This window comes from Enoplosus armatus, chromosome 3, assembly GCF_043641665.1.
Source record: "Enoplosus armatus isolate fEnoArm2 chromosome 3, fEnoArm2.hap1, whole genome shotgun sequence".
NCBI classification, from domain to species: domain Eukaryota; kingdom Metazoa; phylum Chordata; class Actinopteri; order Centrarchiformes; family Enoplosidae; genus Enoplosus; species Enoplosus armatus.
Genome location: NC_092182.1, coordinates 21547254 through 21568204, shown reverse-complemented (window position 1 = coordinate 21568204; position 20951 = coordinate 21547254). Strand labels below are relative to the sequence as shown.

At 40.8% G+C, this 20951-nt stretch overlaps 1 protein-coding gene across 1 annotated transcript in view; it reads right to left on the bottom strand.

Annotated features, from left to right (window-relative positions):
* Nucleotides 1-3456: 3456 nt before the first annotated feature.
* Nucleotides 3457-20951, bottom strand: part of anks1ab (ankyrin repeat and sterile alpha motif domain containing 1Ab) — a 37241-nt gene continuing 19746 nt past the window's right edge. The window contains exons 5-15 of the mRNA XM_070902009.1: nt 20229-20344; nt 16059-16157; nt 14350-14496; nt 12242-12349; nt 11282-11452; nt 9148-9285; nt 8529-8600; nt 8186-8269; nt 7916-8053; nt 6757-6933; nt 3457-3627 (exon numbers count right to left, since the gene is read on the bottom strand). Coding sequence (XP_070758110.1) covers nt 3508-3627; nt 6757-6933; nt 7916-8053; nt 8186-8269; nt 8529-8600; nt 9148-9285; nt 11282-11452; nt 12242-12349; nt 14350-14496; nt 16059-16157; nt 20229-20344 — 1370 coding nt within the window. The 3' untranslated portion in view covers nt 3457-3507. The remainder of the gene's footprint in view (nt 3628-6756; nt 6934-7915; nt 8054-8185; nt 8270-8528; nt 8601-9147; nt 9286-11281; nt 11453-12241; nt 12350-14349; nt 14497-16058; nt 16158-20228; nt 20345-20951) is intronic.

Here is a 20951-nt window from a genome sequence, read left to right as displayed (position 1 = left end):
GGTCACCTCTCGTCTGTGTGTTGGGATTCATATCAGGGGCAGTGGAGGAGCAGGGGATATACAGAGTGAGATCTAAATGTCAGAGTAGCGCTGGTTTGGCCCTGCACGTTGCATAAGGCTTACCTCCCATTTTCTCTCTCTCTATCTCATTTCCACTGCTCTGCCCGCTAACTCAACACACACAAACACACTCAGATCGGCTGCTCCCCTTCAACTCACAGCTTGGTATCCGGAAACTTGAACGCTGGGGTGAGCTACACAAGGAAAACACCAATGTTAAAAAGACCGGTACATGCACAGCCATATCATGCCACCAAAACTTGCTTTAAATAGCTGCTGCTCATTAAAGTGTAATGCTTTTACATTATGCATCCATACTAAAGCAGGTTGTCTTGGTGACACACAAAATGGAAGATCATACGTGACAAAAATGTTGGGAGGAATGACAACGATGGAAACGTGGAGGGATGAAGATGAATCGCTGTATTGGTGTGGAACGAAGAGAGGGAACATAAAAAGCAAATGGCGGATGAGTGAGAAGAGACGAGACGCTGCTACAGTACATACAAAGACTGCTCAGGCCAAGTGCATCAAAGGGTACAAAACACAAAAAACACTGCCATCATGCATCGTCAGTGGAAGCTAACAGTTAACAGTCAGAACAGACCACCGCACACAGACCAGCTACGTCTTAACAGTCAGTCTCCAGACACACTGTCTTCTGGAGAGGAGCTCAATGCCTCACTTCTCCTGCAGCACACAGAAACAAGGACAGTGGACAGTGATGTAACAGTAACAGTCCAAACTCCCATGAGGACAGACAAAAAAAAAAACAAGGCATACAGCTCGCACAGTAGGTAGTGCACACAGGGGAGAACCCACAGATACGTGTCGACTCCACAACGAGCATTTTTGAGTCACAGTGCAGGAGGGAAAATTATTTAAAAAAAACGGTGTCATGTTCTCAGCATAACAAATCCATTCGCATTAACACGACACCAGAGCAACACTTAGATTTGGCTCTTTTAATGTAGTGGAATTAAATCTTTTCACTGCCGTTTATTTTCAAGTGACATACTTTGCATGTACTGTACCTAATTCAAAATTGGTGTGATACAGCACGGATACCTACCCATGTAATCATGATAATAAGATGCTATGTTGGGAAATGTACACCAAATTGTGCTCCAGGGCTCATTAATATACTCGCGTCAAATGAAATCGAGGATGAATTGAGGATGTTTTTGTTTAGATTACCAAAATTGTGAATGTGGAATCAATGTTAGTACACTCAGTATGCTTGTGTAATTTTTTTTTTTTTTTTGGTGGTCTTCACTTTGTCTTTTTGCCTCTGGTTGTATCGATGTTGGGATCCTTCGTGATCCCTTCTTTAATCACTCAGCCCCCGTCTATCAAAAAGTATCACAAAATGCACTTATGTCCTATTTGCACCATAAGAAAAGAAAAGAAGGTCTTAAAAGGGATAGTGCCATTTTTTAACACAGTGTTTCTTTTTTTTTTTTAATTGACAAGAAGAAGATGCTGTGATTTTCAGTCTCTCATTGCTACCCTGGATGCTGAGAGACCGCAGACAGGGCAGTACAAAGCCGGAGCAAAGACTCTCATCTGGACAAAGCTGTACCATCATAAGATCAACGTCATCCCAGCCAGTCAGTCAATTTAACACACCAGGAAATCAGAAGTGTTGTCTTTTTTAGTCTTTTAGAAGCAGGGGGGAGGCGTGCAGTTGTTGGGTGGTAATTCAGGGAGGTCGGGGAAAGGTGGGGGCTTTAGCTGATTATAGATAACCGAAACAAAGTAAGGCTGTTGTCCTCGGTAAAGTGTAGGAAAGTTGTCCTCCTGTGTGTGTATACGAGGGTTCAGTTCTTGGTCCGTTTGAGTTCAGACATCAGTGATAGATTCATGACCGATCCATCGTGTTATTATGAGTATTGTACAAATGCGTAGAAAAAAAAACAGGTTGTTTGCTGCATGTTGCTGTTTTGTCTTTCATTGATTAATTGTCCGTCTTGCATCCCATGCTAGCAAAGCAGCCTCCTCATAGTGCCTCACAGTGGTAGATGCCTGGTAAGACAGGACAGGCTAAAGATGGAGAAAGAAAATAAATAAATAACTGTCTTGAGGCAAAACAGTCAAATAATTTAGTAAATAAAAAGTGACGATGAAAAAACTAAAAAACGAATTATACTTTTATTTTACATTTTGGAATCTAAATCTCCGATCTGGGCAACATCAAAAGGGCCTGTTAAAGGAAAATGCTTATGCACTTTCATGTTAAAATTACACAATTAAGACAATATTGATACCACTCGCACGTCTGTATGGTAAATATGAAGCTGCCACAAGCAGCCGACTAACTTAGGTTAACACAAAGACTGGCTCTGTCCATCACCAAGCACCTCCAAAGCTCATCAATTAACGTGCAATATCTTGTTTGTTTAGTTCGTACAAAAACCAAAGCGTAAAAATGACACATCGCTGTTTTACGGTCTCAATTGAGACCCGTTGCCTGGCAACCAGTGTAGACTGGAAGTTATGTCAAGCCGGTGTGGATGTCTAGATACAGAGCTAAGAGAGTTTTGTCTGTGGAGAATCAATAAAAAAAAGACCTGAAACAGGAAGAATAAAAATGTAAGGGGGTTGCAGCAACACACAGGAGAAACGCTTTCATTTAAACAAACAAGATCTAGTATTAATCAGGGAGCTCTAGAGGTGCTGGTAGGTGGATTCCGCTATCTTTGGTCATAGCCTGGCTAGCTCTTTCCAGTCTTTGTGCTAACATAACTTAGCCGGCTGCTGGTGGTAGATTCATATTTTCCGTACAGATGTGTGAGTGGTATCGATATTCTAAATCACGGCAAGAAAGCAAATAAACGTATTTTCCAAAATGTTAAACTTTTCCTTTATAGTTTAACACACTGGCCCCTTTTGGAATTACACATAACTTTGTCATTTACTCAGTGTAGCTACAGAGCAAAATAAAAATGAACATTCTTGTTTTGCCTGTGGAGAATTTTAAAAATGGCCTGAAAGAGGAAGAACAACAAAGATGCAACCTCTGGGAGCTATCTGGGATTTGGAAGCAGATGCAAGTTGTCAGGAGGAGGAGGATGAGGAGGAAGAGGCAGTTTGGTTGAGAGAGCAGGGCCACTGTAATATGACATCAGTCCAGGATCATCCGTTCCAGGGCTCCGCCATTGGCTGCAGCAGCAACAGGCGAGGGAGGCTGCCAGGGGTGTTGGGGAGGCACGGGAGAGCTGCAGGAGTGTTTGTCATGGCGGGTAAAGAGGTTGGTGTGGGTCGCTGGGCAGGGCAAAGGAGGGTGCAGGAGTAGGCAGCCCTGAGGGATGCTATACCATCACAGTGAGAAGGCACGGGGCTCGCATGTATATATATGTGTGTGAGAGAGAGATAAATAAAGAACTGGATGCAGGGGGGAGAGGAAAGTACGAGGGGGTGCAGAGGGGCGGCTGTGGGAATCCGGCCTCAGAATATGGTGGTCTCGTACTTGGTGCTGACAGGGCGCCTGTTGGAGTCCCGCTGGTCCAAGAGCCAGGTGGTGCTGCCCAGGGAGTGCATGTCTGCGTCCATCTCCAGGGGGTCGATCTGCCGGGGGGAGGGAGGGAGGAGGGACGAGAGGAGGGCGTGAGACGGGCGGCAGTGGAGGCCATTGCGCCACACTGACAAGTCCTCAGCTCACACACGTGCATGTGGATTAGAGGTATAGTCCAGTGATCATGTTATAATCACAGACACTCAGGGCTCAATCCACAACATGGATGATGTCTGACAGAAAATACACTCAGCCTCTGTAAGCAGCAGCAGTAAACCCAAACTACAACCCTCTGGGAGTTAAAAAAATATACTGATTAGTAGGTCAAAAGCAACAAGTGCTCTACACCAGTGGCTCATACAAACATGAGTGCTATTGTCGTAATATAAGCAGTCAAAACACACTGATTCATACTGATTTACTTAGAGCTAGATAAGAATTTAAAATGTCAAAAAAAAAATCACAAGATAGGCATTTTAAATTTAAAAATTCCCTTCTTCAGTGCAACGTGTCTTAAAAAGATAGATATACATAAAATGAGAAAGGGAGCTTAAAACCATCTGACAGAGACAACTTCCACCATCTTGTTTACAAACCCTCACTGGCACAATTAAGCCAACAGTCCTCACAGAAGCTTATATAAAGAAGTTAAATCACATCAAGAAACCCTCTCTTTCCTGAATGTGTTTAACCACACAACTTGAACTAATTGCATCTTTAAACTCTGAAATGTAAGATGAAGATGAGAGATGGGAAAGTAAAGGGATGAGGAGAACGTTTATGGTTGAAATATTAAGGACCACAAAACGAGGAGACAAAGTGCACCGCGGCACCCCAACAACAACAGAAAGAAAGAGGGGAGGGATTGGTGTGTAAGCGGATGTGTGGTGATTACAGGTTGAATAGAGGAAAGGAAAGAGAAGGACCTGGACTCCGGGGCTAACAGAGTGTAACGGGAGGAAGGAAGGACGGTGGGTAGTACACGTGTGACAGTGACAGCAGCGGCATTCGAGCAGAGGGGCACCCTGGGAAGCAGGAGGACCAAGAAGACAAGAACAAAGACATGTTAAAAGAAACGAGAGAATAGAGGGACAGCATTTAAATGCACTGAACGGACAAAAATGAAATCCAGCAGCAGCAGTAGGAGCAGTTCATCACCTGTTTAGAGCTAAAGAAGGCAAATTATTCACGAAAATGTTTCTACTTCTTGAGTCCTTGTAATTGACTTTCGCTAAAAGCCTCCCCCGAGTAGTGATTGTCCAATCATAGCTTAGCAACCGTAACTAGGCACGGCAGGTCTGTCAAGCTGTGGATTTCTACACACGTTGAAGTGGTGTGCATGGGGCTGTAGTAAGGTCTTTTTTTAGCAAACCAAAAGCACAAGAGAAAACTGTAAGGAATTTATGATGCGGTGCGTTTACCTTCTCTAATGTGAGCTGCAAACGTTGCATGCTTGGCTAACTAGCTTACTACAGTAGTAACCCAGCATTACTTCCAAGGAGCACATCAATAGGTAACTGCTTTAAGGGGTGACAGTTTAAAAAAAAAAAAAAAAACCTGTTCACAACTAGCACATCCACTGTGTAATATTTTCCCAGTATATATTGCCAGTCCTGGATGCCACAGAGGTTAGGCTAACTTTAGGAGCTCTGTCCTTCTTTACTGGACTCCAGTAACCCCAGCCAAAGTTACCCGAGGTTTACGAGCATTATTTTTTCTAGTATAACATTAAAAGTGAAAGCATACAGAAAATACAGACAAGTATGTAAGATAAGCAGCAAAACAGGGTTATATAAATAACAATCTGATCTTACAGTATTCCCTATCATACTTATAATACTAGGACTATCTAGCCTTACACTGCAATACAAGAACAATGCCGTATCTGTCCTCTACATGGATCATAAACTGGTGAGGATGCTGGCGTTTTGCCTGAGACATGCAGCTTTAGTCTCAGCTGTTTAGCACAATATCATGTACGTAGCCATGAAGTGCATACTCAAGACCCCATTACAGTATGTTTGCTTTAAAACGAGTCAGCTGAACACATTAAAAACTCAGCCAGAGACAGCATTTTCAACAAACTCACGGCACTAATTAGCTAGCTAGCTACAGCTGATGAAATCTGCTAGCAACAATTGTCTTTTCAGCAGGAAAAATCGTCAACAGCCAGAAATGAGAAGCCTGCTTTTGTCTACTTCTGTCTGAAATCAAGAACCCATGGCTTCAAATAGTGTGTAAATCTGCCACCGTTATCACTGTAAGTTGCATATGTGCCGTATGAGAATGGAAAGTTTGACAGATGTAGCTACAATGATTAAGGGCTAAGCAAACCGTCAATCGCTCCTTGGGGAAAATTTAAAACAAACTGTATGACTGTCACAGTTTGTTTAAACTAACTAGATTTGGTAGCATTCACATAGCAATAAAAAGCATTAAAACAGCAACTGCAGCAGACCCCCCCACCCCCCCCCCTTCTCATTTAAAACTTAAACAACGAGCCAGACTCATTATGCAGCTCTGTGATTACTCCATATATTATCCTTACAGGCAGGTAGTAAAACAAAGTGATTTGTGTCTCTGCATAAGCATGTGGTCCAGCAGCGTGCGTGCTCCCGGCTGCGCAGCTCTCTCAGGTGACAGTGATCACTGAGTGCTCATTATATGCAGCCTGAGAGGTCAATGCATCAATGCGTAGCTCAGGGCATACGTGGACATTTACGCAACACACTCAATCAATAGTGAGGAAGCAGGGGATGGGGCCAACCAGCAGGGCTGAGCCCTCCGAAAAGTCCCAGAGGAAATCATAATCCCGCCTGTAAGCAACAAATAAAACTATTCATTTATCATGTTTCACATATGCACAAAAATAAAATCTCCCCTGATCTGAGTGACTCAGACTTGGGGGGTGGGCGAGATGAAATTGGTAGCAAAGTAATGACTCATCACTTTCTACCACACACACAGCAAATCTTCCTCTGTAGGTGGCCCATTGGGGATTCAGCGGCGGGGAAAAAGTCGGTCACGAGGTCTGTGTACCTTTTCTGAATTATGATTGCACAACGGTGTGTTTCTAGTCTCCCTCAGTCCTTTTAACAAGTAGAGCAAATTCAACACTTACACCCACTCACAGATACACTTGTTCAACATGTTTTCTTATCGGGATGTAGGGTGGTACTCACTGCTGATCTCCGCATGCTGCTCCATGACTGAGATACTGGACGGCTGGTTTTGGTTTCTATGACCTCTGAGCCCAGAGACGAAGGTGGGACATAGTGTCTCGCCCTGGTCTGGATTGCCATCTGATAGGCCACCTCAAATGCCTGTCCCAGTGTTAGGATGATCTCGTAGGTCTGTGTCTGTGTCAATGAAATGAATGTTTAAAAAAAAACCTGGTGCTAAAAGACACAAAACAACTTCTTCTCAGTGGTTTTCTTTTGGTTTTACAATTGATTTAAACTGAATTAACATTAACTGTAAGAGATAATGGGCCCTTTGCTTGTATGTATGACAGACTATTTAATTTCTGACCTTTAAACAACCTTTAGTAGAAGCCCAACGCTTTCACAAACGTTTGGTATTAGTTCTTTCAAAATCTACTGTAAGTATAAGTTTCAACATTTGCTCAGAATTACCATTATTTTAATGGGTTTACAAATGCTTGTTTTCAACAATTTGTTGTACATCACACAAAAAACATTGCTTAGCACACAAAAGCACTGCTCTCCACATTGTTAGGATAATTACTTGTAATTATCTGTTGGCACATTTTCAGAGAAAAGCCAAAGCAATTTTTACACGACATTCTGCACATGGAGCAGATGTGTAAAATACAAATGAGTGAGGCTCAAAACTGTGTTTTGGCCTTGTGAAAACTTTGATCATTAAAATTCAGTTAAAACTGTTTCCCTTTAGCTAACAGACGCTCCACAGTGGTCCATCTGCCAAAGATAAAAGATTGTATTTGACCTTTACAGAAGCTGAGACACAAATTACAACATAATCTATGCCTGTACATGGAAATGCCATGCATAGCAGGAGTGGAGCTTCAATCAAGCCATTCGACGAGTCAATCAAGGAAATTATGTCCACGGGATGCTACATGCAGTTTTAACTGCGGGATATCCGACATCCCACAAAGGACACTTTGTTTTTTCTAAATTATTCAATGATGAATTTACAAAAAGCTCAAGACTTATATGAAGTACTTTTACAGTTACACTATGTGCTTATATTTAGAGCTACAGTCATATTTCTATTAAATCAAGCAAAAGACTGAACACAACATTAGTTTGTTCAGATTTTTCTTACTTCTTACTAGGATGAAGTTGTATTACTCACCACTTCCACAGTGCTGAAGACATGACAGAAGTGGTGGCCACTCTTCAGATCCTTGGTGATATAAGCAAAAGTGCAGAGGTCATCTGGGTCCTGAGCGGCGCACGAGATGTTCCTGATCTCATGCTCCGCAACTATAGTCTAATGGAGATAGGGAAGTAAGTGAGTGCTAACTGGAAATCAACCACTAATGGAGGCTGAGAGAGTCAACTGCAATGTTTGGGTTGGACAGATCAATATACACGGAGACACACAAACATACTTTCCCATTACCTTCGTGGCTGCATCAATGAACTTGACCCCTCTATAGGTAATGGACAGTATAACAACTGGACCCTTTCTTGAGTCCTTTGATTTCTGCAAAGGACACAATAACACGAGTGAGTACAACAAAACACAATGGTTCACGCATGTGATAACAGAAATATGAATGTACTAGGAAGTGCTCAGACTGGGAAAAGTAATTGTAATTGTTCTTGTGTTATTTCATGTCTGACATTTTTCATCGTGTATTTGCTGGAATGTATTCATTTTTATGATCAATAAAACACTTTTCAGTTGTTCTTCAGGAGGTCAATGCAAATGAATAGTGTTAAAGCTTTTCAGCAACACTTACCCTAATTTTAGCACAGGCATCTTGCGTGGACTCAATCCCTCGTAGATCCCTGATTATCATTGATCCTAGGTACTAGGAGAAAGAATCAAAACACACCAGTGTTGGGTCAATTTAGAAAACAGTTTCAACACTGGTGCTGACACGCTACATGTCCACTACACAGTACAGGCTGGAGACACTAGATGTTTAGTTTAAAAAAATCTACTAATGGCCGGGACACACATCATGCGTGAGCGGCGCATAACGGCTACCTCGCTGAACTGCTGCGTCTCAACAGGCATGCGGTGTCCACACAGACAGCGTTACTGCTGCCAGCCCTGTCTTTCTACATTGACTTTGCCTTTGCTAATGGTCATCAATAATAGCATGTTTCATATCATTTCATTATAAATTTAATCTTCATTTAGTTTAGACAGAAAAAGGTTAAGAGGTGTGTACTCAATTGTAAGTTTTGAGTTAAAAAAAATGTGGTTATTTTTCATGCCTGTGACATATTCTACAGATACAGACACTGAAACGGTAGTGAAATGCGTGTGATGTTGCTGGTATGATGTACACGCGACGCTCACACAGGATGTGTGGCCTGATTCCATGCTGAAGCCAGTAAAACGTGACTTACAGTTGCCTCGTATCCGCAGGAGTCCAGGATGAGTTTCTCAGGCTGGTGATGCCAGGCGGACACCGTGGCGTAGGTAGCAGACTGGCTCGGCGGCCGGAGGTTTAAACGAGAGTCTTTGTGTCGTTCACTCTGCCTGTCCTGAACGGGGAACACAACAAAAAGAGGAAACACAACTAACATCTGTGAAATGAAACAAATTAAATACTTCTATAAAAGGCAGTGAGTTTTTAGTGTCAGGAAACCTTTCTTCTCATACACACACCTCAGTCAGTATAGACAATAAAGAGTGATAAGACACTGTGTTTTGTGCATTATACTAGAACTGAAAACCTTAACCGGTAGCCACACTGACTCCAAGTACAATTTTGTATGTCTCAGTAAAGGTGGTGAAGTAAAAGACTTCTGACTGCTGTACATAGCAGGAAGGCAAGAGAGGTCTGCTTGATCAGCACTTTAATATAAGTCCTTTTTGAACTGCTGGTATGCTCATAAATATTCATGTACTGGGTTGGGCCTTTAGGTAAATGTGGGCTGTGCTCGGCTTTTTCATTAATCACTTGTCAGAGTAAAATATACTATTGACAATAAATCACTAAGCATTTCGGAGAATTATGAGTACTGATTTTACATATCTCTACTCATCCTGAGTGGAGCAGTCGTGCAACATTTCCCTTATGTGTAGACGCTCCTCTGTGTTTTCTCTTTGGCCTCAGTGAGTCAGAAACCTGGCATGCCATCTTGACTGTTTGCCCATGTGTCGTATTTGACCTTTAACAAATGGTAAAATTTGATCACTGAGTTATTCTTAGTTCCTCTTTTTTTAAAGAGGAACCCAAGAAATTCAAGGCAGCACGTAAGAACTGAATTCATGTCAGTGAATGAAGATGCTGTATAGGATTTGTAGTTATTCAATTTTTTCTAAAACTCAGAGCTGCTCTGGAGACACATGATCTTACTGGGTGAGTTAAAATACACTGGATGGAGCTCAAGACCACAATGCTTCTAGTAAAAGTTAGCTAACTGGTCAACTTGAAGTTGATTTTCAAGGCATTCATGATGGAGATTTAGTGTGCTTCAGTAGTTAAGTAGATTACATGAACAGCTGTATTATGGCTAGTTTGAAAAATGGAAGGTAGTGCAGGGCAATAACTCAATACTGTAGTGTTTTAACTTTCTATAAAATGATATTCATCCGATTCTATGCACATTTTAATTAAAAACTAACAAGACATAAAGAAATGACTCATTTAAGTTTTTGTTTTGTCTGATATAATGCAAAACTTTGGAACAGTTCATTGGATTGAACATCACTTTCATTTTTTATATATCATTTGCATACACTTCCAATTTGTGGTATACATGAAATTTGGAACAAAATCCTAAATCCTACTTTTTGTTAATTAATTAATATTATATCAATGAGGGTAGGCTAAATAACAGATATGCCTCTCTGCATAACGCAATACATTTCATTTCCACAAACTACATCCTCCAAAATGATCATAATATCAAATCAACAAACTGAACATTATAGGATTTCTTGCAGGACTGTATTAGACTGCATTAGTTTCAGCTAGGTGCATCTCATAAACTTGCAACCGAGTATATCATAATACATTTTCTGGAAAATCAATTGAGAAATTGAGCATAAATGGATAAAATATCAGATAGGAATGTGTCTTTTTGGCTCATCCAGCAAATGAAATACCCGACAAATCACGCTGATGCAAAAGTAAATCTAATCTTTACATAAAACAGTCCTGCTTGTCGATTCCCAGCATTGCCTAATCCATCCAGAGATATTAAAAGAGATAGCTACCACAGTGTGAATGGTATAGGTAAATCTCTGACAGCAGACACATTCATCTCACTGTACTATTCATATAATTTCACTGTATATTGTCACATCGCTGCCTACGATTTAACCACTAAGAATTACCAATAAATTTAGTTTTGCGCCCAAAACATCCCTGCATCTGAGAACTGTGACTAGAACTTCTGCAACATGTGACAAGACACCCTGATGCACCTAACTATGTACAGCATCCTCCTCTACTGTTCCGCTAGTCGCTCACTGAAAGTAAGTTTGGTGGTTTCCCAGAAGACGATAACAGTGAAATAAGGTGGAACTCACTACAGAGCGCGGCCTCTCGCTATATGAACGCAGAGAAACACTACAGTCTTGGTCAACTCCTCTCCGCCTCCTGTCCGGCTCAGTCAAGGGCAGGAGCATGTCCATGGAGCGACTGGTGTAGGGGTCCATCTGACTGAGGGGAGATGTGGTCTGGGACAGGAGGTCATGGAACTGCCACACACACAAACACACAATTAGACAGACACACAGCACAGATTAATGATTTGACAGCACTGTCTACATGGGCTGGTTTCCCTGATCTACATCCAAGCTTAATCCTCGACAAAAGAGCCTCTTCCATGGAGATTCTCAATTCTTTTTAGCCCAGTTTAATCTGCCTGGGAAATCAGCCCCAAGTATTTAACTGTTGTGAACATAATGATATTGAAGAATCTCATTCCAAAATTAGATATCCGCTGCTGGAAAAAAAAAGAAGCCATTTTCTCACAAAATGATGTTGGCATAGAAATAAAGCTTCCCATGCAACGTTGTTTAACTTCCATCTTAAGCTCTGTTTGGATTGTTGTTCAATAAGAAAAATAACAGGGTGTAATCACCAGTCTCTATTGAAATACTGAACACTATCTGTGGACCCATTTTTAATTAAAAAAACATTATGTATCTTTTATAGACATCACTGACAGTAAACATGGGTTATATAGCGGGCATATGCAGAACTACCCTTCTAATTGGGCACATTGTGCCTACCAAATCTATTAACCAAATTAGCGTTGACAGTTTGTTTCTGCACTTCGATAGTTAAATAGTAGCACTAACAATGCTGCAGTCTGATTCTTGTCTACTCTCTTGGTGCTCTAGATAAAAACTTCTTTCTTGGACTGTGCTGTGTGTTTGTGGATTCTAGGCAGCGTAGACATCAAGTCAACGAAGAGCTAGCAATGAGGACCCTTATAATACTGTAAATATGAACTGCATCAATTTCTACATCATAAGTCTTACCATAATTGGGGACAAACGACGGGACTTGGTCGGAGCTTCTTCATAGGGTCTCTCTGCTAGAGAGGCAATGATCCTCTTCCTGTGGCCCAGGGGACCAATCTTAATAACCTAGGGAGGACAGCGTCATGGCACAATGTAAGGCAGACTGTCGAGTGCATTGTCACATCAATATCTCATCCACAAAAATGTATGTAGACTAAGCTAATAGAGATATATCCAAAATACACTGACACAAAGTTGGTGGCATGTAGCCCTCACTGGCAGGCTTCCACGGGCAAACAGAAATGACTCTCGTCAATAATTCAGCCTCAATCTGTTTTGCTGTAAGCTTAAAGTACAGCACGGTCTCCTTCCCAGGACACTCTATAATTCACGATCCATTTTTGAACATAGTGCTAAAATAACAAAGAAGAATTTGGTGATTTATACAAATAACCAAGTGATTTTCAAATACCTGTTTTGCATAGATCCACTTAATTAGTCACAATTTAAATGTTTTTAATCTACAGTATTTTAACACACAAGTTCACCTGACACACGTCTATCCACGGTATCTCTGTCTCTTTAAACCTCTTACATATCCGCTTGTGTGGCTAAAACCCTCAGAGGAGACAACATAGGTTAATTTTATGTAGTCAAAACTCATTATCTTAATACCGTATATTTGCATAATTGGCTATTAACATTCATGCTCATCCAGTAAAGGTGGATGTCGAGTGATTAATGTTACATTGGCAATTATGTTGCTGGTACAAAATATTCCATAATAGGCTCATATGGTTCTTTGTCTGAAGGCTTCAATAATTTATTCAGTGAGAGTCAGAGGCAGAAGAGGCAACTGGTCTGTCCTCTGGATTTCTGGAGCTGGTTTCTCATGACCAGAATCCCTGTGAGACCACAATGCATGAGGTGTGTGAAATAAGAGAAAATTTAAATAGTAATAAAGAGCCTTGGGATTATATGGGAATGTAAACCAGCTCGTAGATCAAACTGACAGTTGATGCTATTTGCTGTAAGATGCTGAAGAGGATGTAGGAAATGTAATGGGCGAAGCAAGTCCTGCCAAGATGCTCTGAGCCAGTTCTGCTACTCTGCACACTGAAAGTAATGTGCCCTGCTCTCACACCCATCTCTCTGTACTGCATAGCAGTCTGCTGGACACCATCCCTCACACACTGCATATACAGTATGTTTGGCTGCTGCTTTCCTGCTGCTGCTGCTACTAGTGCAGCTGTTGCTGGTTTCTGCCGTTTTGCCACCGCTGTCTTTGTGTTTATCACAACCAAACACACGTAGAAACGTGATAAGTGATTAATGGGAGAAATATGATCCCTGTAAACAAGCTCCTCCACTGCTCCTACACTGTCACATCTGTGATTGCTTATCAACCATGTTAGATCATCCATTTGGATTGTCTGGTTGCCTGTCATAAACAATGCTAATATGTTCATGACACAATAAATTAAAGAGAAAAGAGAAAAGTCAGGTGAAGTAATTATGTAGAAGAGAATAATGTGTTTTTTCCTTTCCTATCCAGTTTATCATCTTGCAAACCCTCAGACTTATCTTAAGAACCCATGGGGAAACCACTGCTGTAGTAGAAACACACACTCACACACACACACGCCGCACAGAGACAAATCAACACAAATCACATATCAATTGGTACATGAGTGTTTTTCTATAACCTCCACAGCTTTTAGCCCAAAAGAAATTAGTCCTCCTTTGTAATTACAAATTATGATAAAATGTTACACTATTTCCATAAAAGATTAAACCAAATTATATACTTCCATGTCATCAGTCACCATATTGCTCCTTAATTTACATTTTATCTGTTAGTTATCTACTAATTACTCAGTGATTTTGAAAATGTTTCTGCTGTAGTTTTATGCAAATGCTTCCATCATTCAGCACTTCTTCTGTTATTTCAGCATTGCATTTTAAAGTGCTTCTTAACTTCAAACACGACCCATAAATCAAGGCAGCCTTGTGATTAAGGAGACCATTCTGTGAGAACTGACATAAGTCTGAACAATGTCCTGCTCACCCATCATCTGAAAGAGGCCAAAATCAAAACTGTATTCGATAAAGAGATGGCTTCTTACATTGACAATCTCCAGCTCCCACAGGTTCTTAACACACTCCAGTGTGCGGTAGCCACTTGAAAGAAAGTTGGGCAGATATTCATGCAGGCCGAGGCCATCCAGCCAGGAGGCAAGAGATGTGCTGCCATCACAGCCCAGTGCTTTTACCTACAGTGAAGGGAAAGACACATGTAAGTGAGCAAGTGCTGTAACTTTTTGTTCTAAGAAAAGGACTTAAAATAGGAATGTACAGTATACATAGTCTTGTTTTCCAGTCGTGGCTATAATTCTACCTCACAAACAGTGGACACCGCCACTGCTGTTTTTAGCAATCCTAGCCGTGTGGCTCAAGGGATAGCAATGTCAGAGGTCTGAAACCTGCTGACTTGGGTGATCCCCTGACTCTTCATCTAGCACCACCAGCTGGTTTATTTGTTAGAAATCAGAGTAATATGTTGACAACCATAGGATGGATTGCTGTGAAGTCCCTGAAGGATAAATTATAATAACTTTAGTGATACTTCATTCAGAGTCAACATCAAATTTAAAATGTAATTTGTCCAATACTTTGGTTTATGACCTGCTACACTAATGGCATTGTGTAGCAAATGTTAGCATGCTAACAGGCTAAGTTAAGAAGGTGAACATGGTAAACATTATACCTGCTTAACATCAGCATGATGTCATTGAGAGTATGTTAGCATGCTGATGCTAGCATTTTACTCAAAGCACTGCTGTGCTTGAGTACAGCCTTACATAGCCACTACTATGGCTTTAGCTTAGTCTTGTTACCATTCACATTTAAAGGCTTGGACACATAATTTTCTCTTTGAATAAATCATAAGTTTCCCTTACTTTCCTCAATTACAACCCAGTAATCCAGTAATGTGTAGCCTTTACATATGCAGTATAATGTAACTTCCATCTTAAGCTCTGTTTGGATTGTTGTTCAATAAGAAAAATAACAGGGTGTAATCACCAGTCTCTATTGAAATACTGAACACTATCTGTGGACCCATTTTTAATTAAAAAAACATTATGTATCTTTTATAGACATCACTGACAGTAAACATGGGTTATATAGCGGGCATATGCAGAACTACCCTTCTAATTGGGCACCTTGTGCCTACCCAATCTATTAACCAAATTAGCGTTGACAGTTTGTTTCTGCACTTCGATAGTTAAATAGTAGCACTAACAATGCTGCAGTCTGATTCTTGTCTACTTGTCTACTCTAACATAAGTTTCCCTTACTTTCCTCAATTACAACCCAGTAATCCAGTAATGTGTAGCCTTTACATATGCAGTATAATGTAGACCAATCTTGTCAACCCAATCTTCAGTTCAAAAGGTACAAACTTCCTTTAAAATTGTAATGCATTTCAGGGTACTACTTAAAATTATAGCTAGCAATATAATGCAATACGTAGTTAATGTAACTTTTTCACTTGTTTACCTCTTAATCTATAGTATCTGTGGTTCAAAAATGTTTTTCTATTTACTGTTTTTATTGAAAGGTTGCTACTTCAAACTCTGATGAACTGCTGGTCAACAATATGGCATTTGTATATATCCCGAATTACAAAACCTCTTTTTCCTTTACTGTATTTATCTATTTTTTAGCCTATCCACTATTTTTATGAACATACCGATATTTTGAACTTTTTTTCTGAGACACTGTCAGTCAGTGTCCCTCCTTGGTGCCGAGGTTAAGTTATGATGTTAAGTACCTTGGGCAAGCTGCGTGCTGCATGGAGGATTTTCTTTCTGTGTCCTGGGTCAGTGATCCCAACGTCTCTGAGATCCTGGTCCTCCATCACGTTACTTCCCTACATGTGCAGAAACGCAAGAGACACACACAAATAAACACATTCACACACAGACACACACACAGCCATACTCATACACACATGCATGCAAACAAATAATCACATACAAGCAAGCACATACACATGCAGAGACAATACACAATATGGACATACAATAGTAAAATACATGAAAATAAATCAGTAATCCATTATACTGTATATTACTGTAATCATTTAAATGTCTGCACTTAAAGACACACACAGGCATACAGTATATACACATAAAAGACACTAGCTTTATAAGAGCATAGGTCAATACAAGTATCATGGCTACTAGCTCTACACTGTAACTACCAGGGCAAATGCACACACACGCAGAATATGCACATCTCTGACACAAGCAGTAACAGCAGAGTGGGAGGACAATGAAGTCAAATAAATTGTGCATGCCAAGAGTAATCAATCTTATCTGGAGCGACTCAGAGGGAACAAAGCCTTCATAACTGCAGCAGCATCTACAGGATCTCTTTGCTGCTGTGTTTCATTGAGGAAAACTAAACTATCCAAGAGGAAACAAGAATATTTCGCTACAGTTTGTAACAATTCCTTAATTTAGGACATAGAGACAATGAACAATAATCATTTTCCACCTCTTGAAATCTTGACTGACAAGCAGATTCTTGTCTATTTCATGTAGCTGTTCACATTTGCAGCTCTAGCAGCTTTGTCATCTTATTCCGGTTTATAGGCAGGAATAAAGATACAAGGAGAACCTTGAAAATGTGGAGCTAAGCGTTTTTCCCTGTGGACTGCTGCAGATTGATTCTTCCTGGCCAAGAATGTTAAAATGTTCTGTAGTCTTTACTCAATCTGCTCTTACTGGATTGGTTTCAGAGCACAATGCAGCAGTATTCACAGGCCTGTATCAGGGTGCAGTTTGGAGATTACTCACTGATCGCTAGAATAAAGGTCAAAATGAAGCAGGGTCTGATGTAAGGGAGGCCCAAAATAGATTCTCCACTTTTATTAACACAGTCTGAAGTTTGATGATGCCTCGGGAGACTCTGCAAATGTATTATTTCATGCTGCATTTGAAACATGTGACGGGAATGTATGGTTCAGTTCTTACATAGCTTATGAGCTATGGTAGTTTGATTTAATGTGATACGACTTGCAGATGTAGCCATGGTAGAAGTCCTTCATCTCACTAAATGCACTCAGTTAATGCAACAGTGAATTACAATTGCTCTATTGCTCTGCACAACGGAGGAATTGTTTAGAAAAATCTTTTTTTCAAGAGTCAGCGGGCGTAACAATAATCTGGCAAAGAAAGAAGGCTTAATTTATGTGTTACAATATGTATGTTCAGTTCTACATTACAACATTTGAGAAAGAGGGGGCTGCAGAGTCTGATGCAATATTAATGCAGGAAAGATGCAATGTAAATGTATGATGCGGAATTTCTAAGATGTTTCGCATTAGACAATTTGCCTCATTGCCACATTAGTTTGGACATCAGAGCTATACAAAATATACCGCTATAAAATTTTTTTTTAAAAACAATTATGTGGAACTTTTTGATTGACAATGAATCCCACAAACATATTCTGATGTTCAAGTTCAGTTAGATTGATCACATCTGAAGCAAGTCTGGCAGAATCTAAAAGGGCACAATATTAAACATTCACAATGTCTGCCTGACTACTCTGACCTTTCCCTTGTTTGCAACCTCCACATCCTTGTAAATATCCATGGGTAATTTGCCTTGTGAAGCTAATGATTTATCTCCCTGATGCATCAAGAGCAGGAGACACATTAGTCGTGGCATGAAAATGAACATCAGAATGACTAATGACCCCCAGTCCTCATCACATTATATCCCGGAAATCTTGGTCATCGTGGAATCCTCCAACCCAATAAGACAAGAAGATAGCTTCGTTTTCTTTTTAACTACTGTCTAGATATCTATACTCTAGTGTTGGGCAATACAACGATGTACACCTTGACAAGATAAGAGTTTGAGTCAGCCAGTAAAGATTTTGCGATACGTTTAATACTCAGCTAGTTGGTAGGATGTAATGGGCTATCGTGGGCAATGCTGCAAATCAATAAACGACACTGGTTTATGGCAATATTGGATTTACAGAAAAGGTAAATTCCAATTTTATCTATAAATTATTTCTAAATTAAAGTTCCGCAGAATATACTATATCGTGATATATATCATTGTCGCAATATAACATTACATATACAGTGATGAAATATTTTATCTGGAGTGCCTTGGATAGCCGAATGGTTATGGCGCATGTCTGCTATGCTGTCTAATAAAGGTGATTAATTTTTTATCTATATTAAAGCCCAACTGACTTTTTTAGGCTGACATGTTGATGTTTTGAGAGTTTAAAAAATTACTTGACTGACCAAGAAATGTACTGAGTGGGACGTTTTACCAAAAACTAAACTTGGTACTAAACTAAACTAAACACTGTTTTCTGGTGGACCAACTATGTAATGAAGACAGCATTTCTAAATTATCTCAAACATATCTTTGGCATTTCGGTACTGCAATGTCTTGTTATTTATTGTATTATACACAACACCAATATATCTGCAATAAACTAACATCTGCTGATATATCAGCCCAGACAATTTATCGGTCTCGCTGTAATCCATATTGCACACCCCTAACATACTTTTGCCTTTACCTTTTACTATGACTACATATTATGCCTACACATACTACTCCTGTAGGCTTGTTGTCACCTCATGAACACCATACAAATCTGAGCCTAAAGCTTATATCTGCACAGCACCTCATGGTAGGAGTGATCACATGTTTAGGACTCCCATGATGTTGTGATCTCATGCCTTACCAGAAATTAAAACAGACCAGGGAGCAGCACTCCTCAACTGAATACAACCATTTCCCCTCTGAGCTTACTGGTCTCACTTAACTGAGCTCAGCCGTGACAAACTGATGTAACATATAGCCCATAGTGCTAATGTAGCTCTGTGGTCAGAGAAATGTCCGTGTTTACCCTTTGGGCCTAGTTATTTACAGTGTACAGCCAAGTTTTTCAGAGCAACATGACCGGGGGATTGAAAACGTAATGGTGTTTCCTACAACCATTGCCAAATGCAATATCAAGTTTCCTTGCAATGTTCTTTACGGGAAACACGATAACGCTTTTAGTCAGATTGTGGATGTCCTTTGAGCTGCAGTTAAATTAATTTATCAATATGTAATCTGACAGAGGCATTTAAAAAATGCAAATGCAAAACATTCATGCAAAATGTGTCAATGCTTTCCAGAAACACTTCACAGTGGAAAAAATGTGGCTTTTGATGATTTACTTTCTGTGAAATAATAAATTCGTAACCAAAATAAGGGTCGACTTGAAAATGTGTGTAATTAATATCTAAAAACCAAGAGTATACAGTATATAAACACAGCATTAGAGCATGCTGCTGCAGTGTAATCATACATTGTGCAGTTATTGCAAGACCGTCTCATAAGCACAACAAGCAGAGAGCATAATGGGCAGAGGATTTAGTGAGATTTGGCGAGCAACCATGCAAATTGTATTTAGAATAAATAGTGTGTTTAGATAGAGGATTGTTTGTCCAGGTTTATCTACACAGGGGTCAAGTCCAGTGACTGTAAATCAGAAGATTCAATATAGGAGGGAGGAGGTGGCTTTAGAATTGTACAGTAAATGAGATAGTATGATTGGGAATGCTAGGAAAAAGTTAATGGGTTTTGGTTTGGTCATTTGTCTTGCCACTGGTGACAGCCCATATTCTTTAAAGGGATTCAGTGTGGGGCCATAAATCTTAACAGGGTCATGCATTGCACAAAGGTGAAGAGGAGTTATGAAGGGGAGAGAGGGAAGGAAGAGAAAGGGTGCAGGGGTGAGTGGGAAAGAAATAAAGAAGAGACGGGGGGGGGGGGGGGGTGGAGCTACTGAGAGACAAGCAGAGAGCGAGAGAGTGGTGACACAAAAAGACAAATGCAGCTAGGTTGACACAGGGAGAGACAGAGTGATGGAAAGTGGAACCGACCCCTGAGATGACGTGCTGCAGGTGACTCACCATGAATCGTAGGTCGTCGAAGCCATTGAGCAGGAACCTGCTCTCGTACTGCGGCAGCCCCACGTGCTCCAGCCACTCTCCCACCGGCTGGTCCAGGGCTTTACCACAGGCCCCATCTGCCGAGAGAGGGAAGCGCTTCAGCAGGGAGAAGCCGTTCAGCCGGTAGCAGCGGCACTCAGAGGACGACACATGGCATTGCCACATCATCCTCGGCCAGCAGAGGCAGAGCCGAGTGCAGCAGCACCAGGCGGGGTGGGGGGGAGACAGGGTCCAGGCCGGGGGTGAGGGGCTCCCAAGGTAAAGGCGGGGGCCCAGCTAACTCAAACACAGGAGGAGGGTAGGAAGTGCTCAGGCCCAGCTCAAGCCCTGCAGGGGACTGACTAGGCTAATATACACCCACTGGTGTTAGTGTGACTGACTGGAAATGTCAGGCGAGGGTGGAGGTAGTGCAGGGAAGGAAGCCCATCTGAAGCTTGGTATTGTAAGTTATGTTGGACTGAGCCGCTACGGCATCTTCCAACAAACAGGGTTCACTAAACATTCCTTTAGTGAGCAGATGAGCGAGTGTAGAAACAAGTGCCTAGCTAGTCCAAAAACATGACTAATACACAATACTGAACACTACAAGTTAAAAGACTAGATAATTTTCAGGTTGAGGGAAAATGGAAATATTTATCACTGAATCAGGCATTTTCATACAACACACATTATTTACTCTTCTAA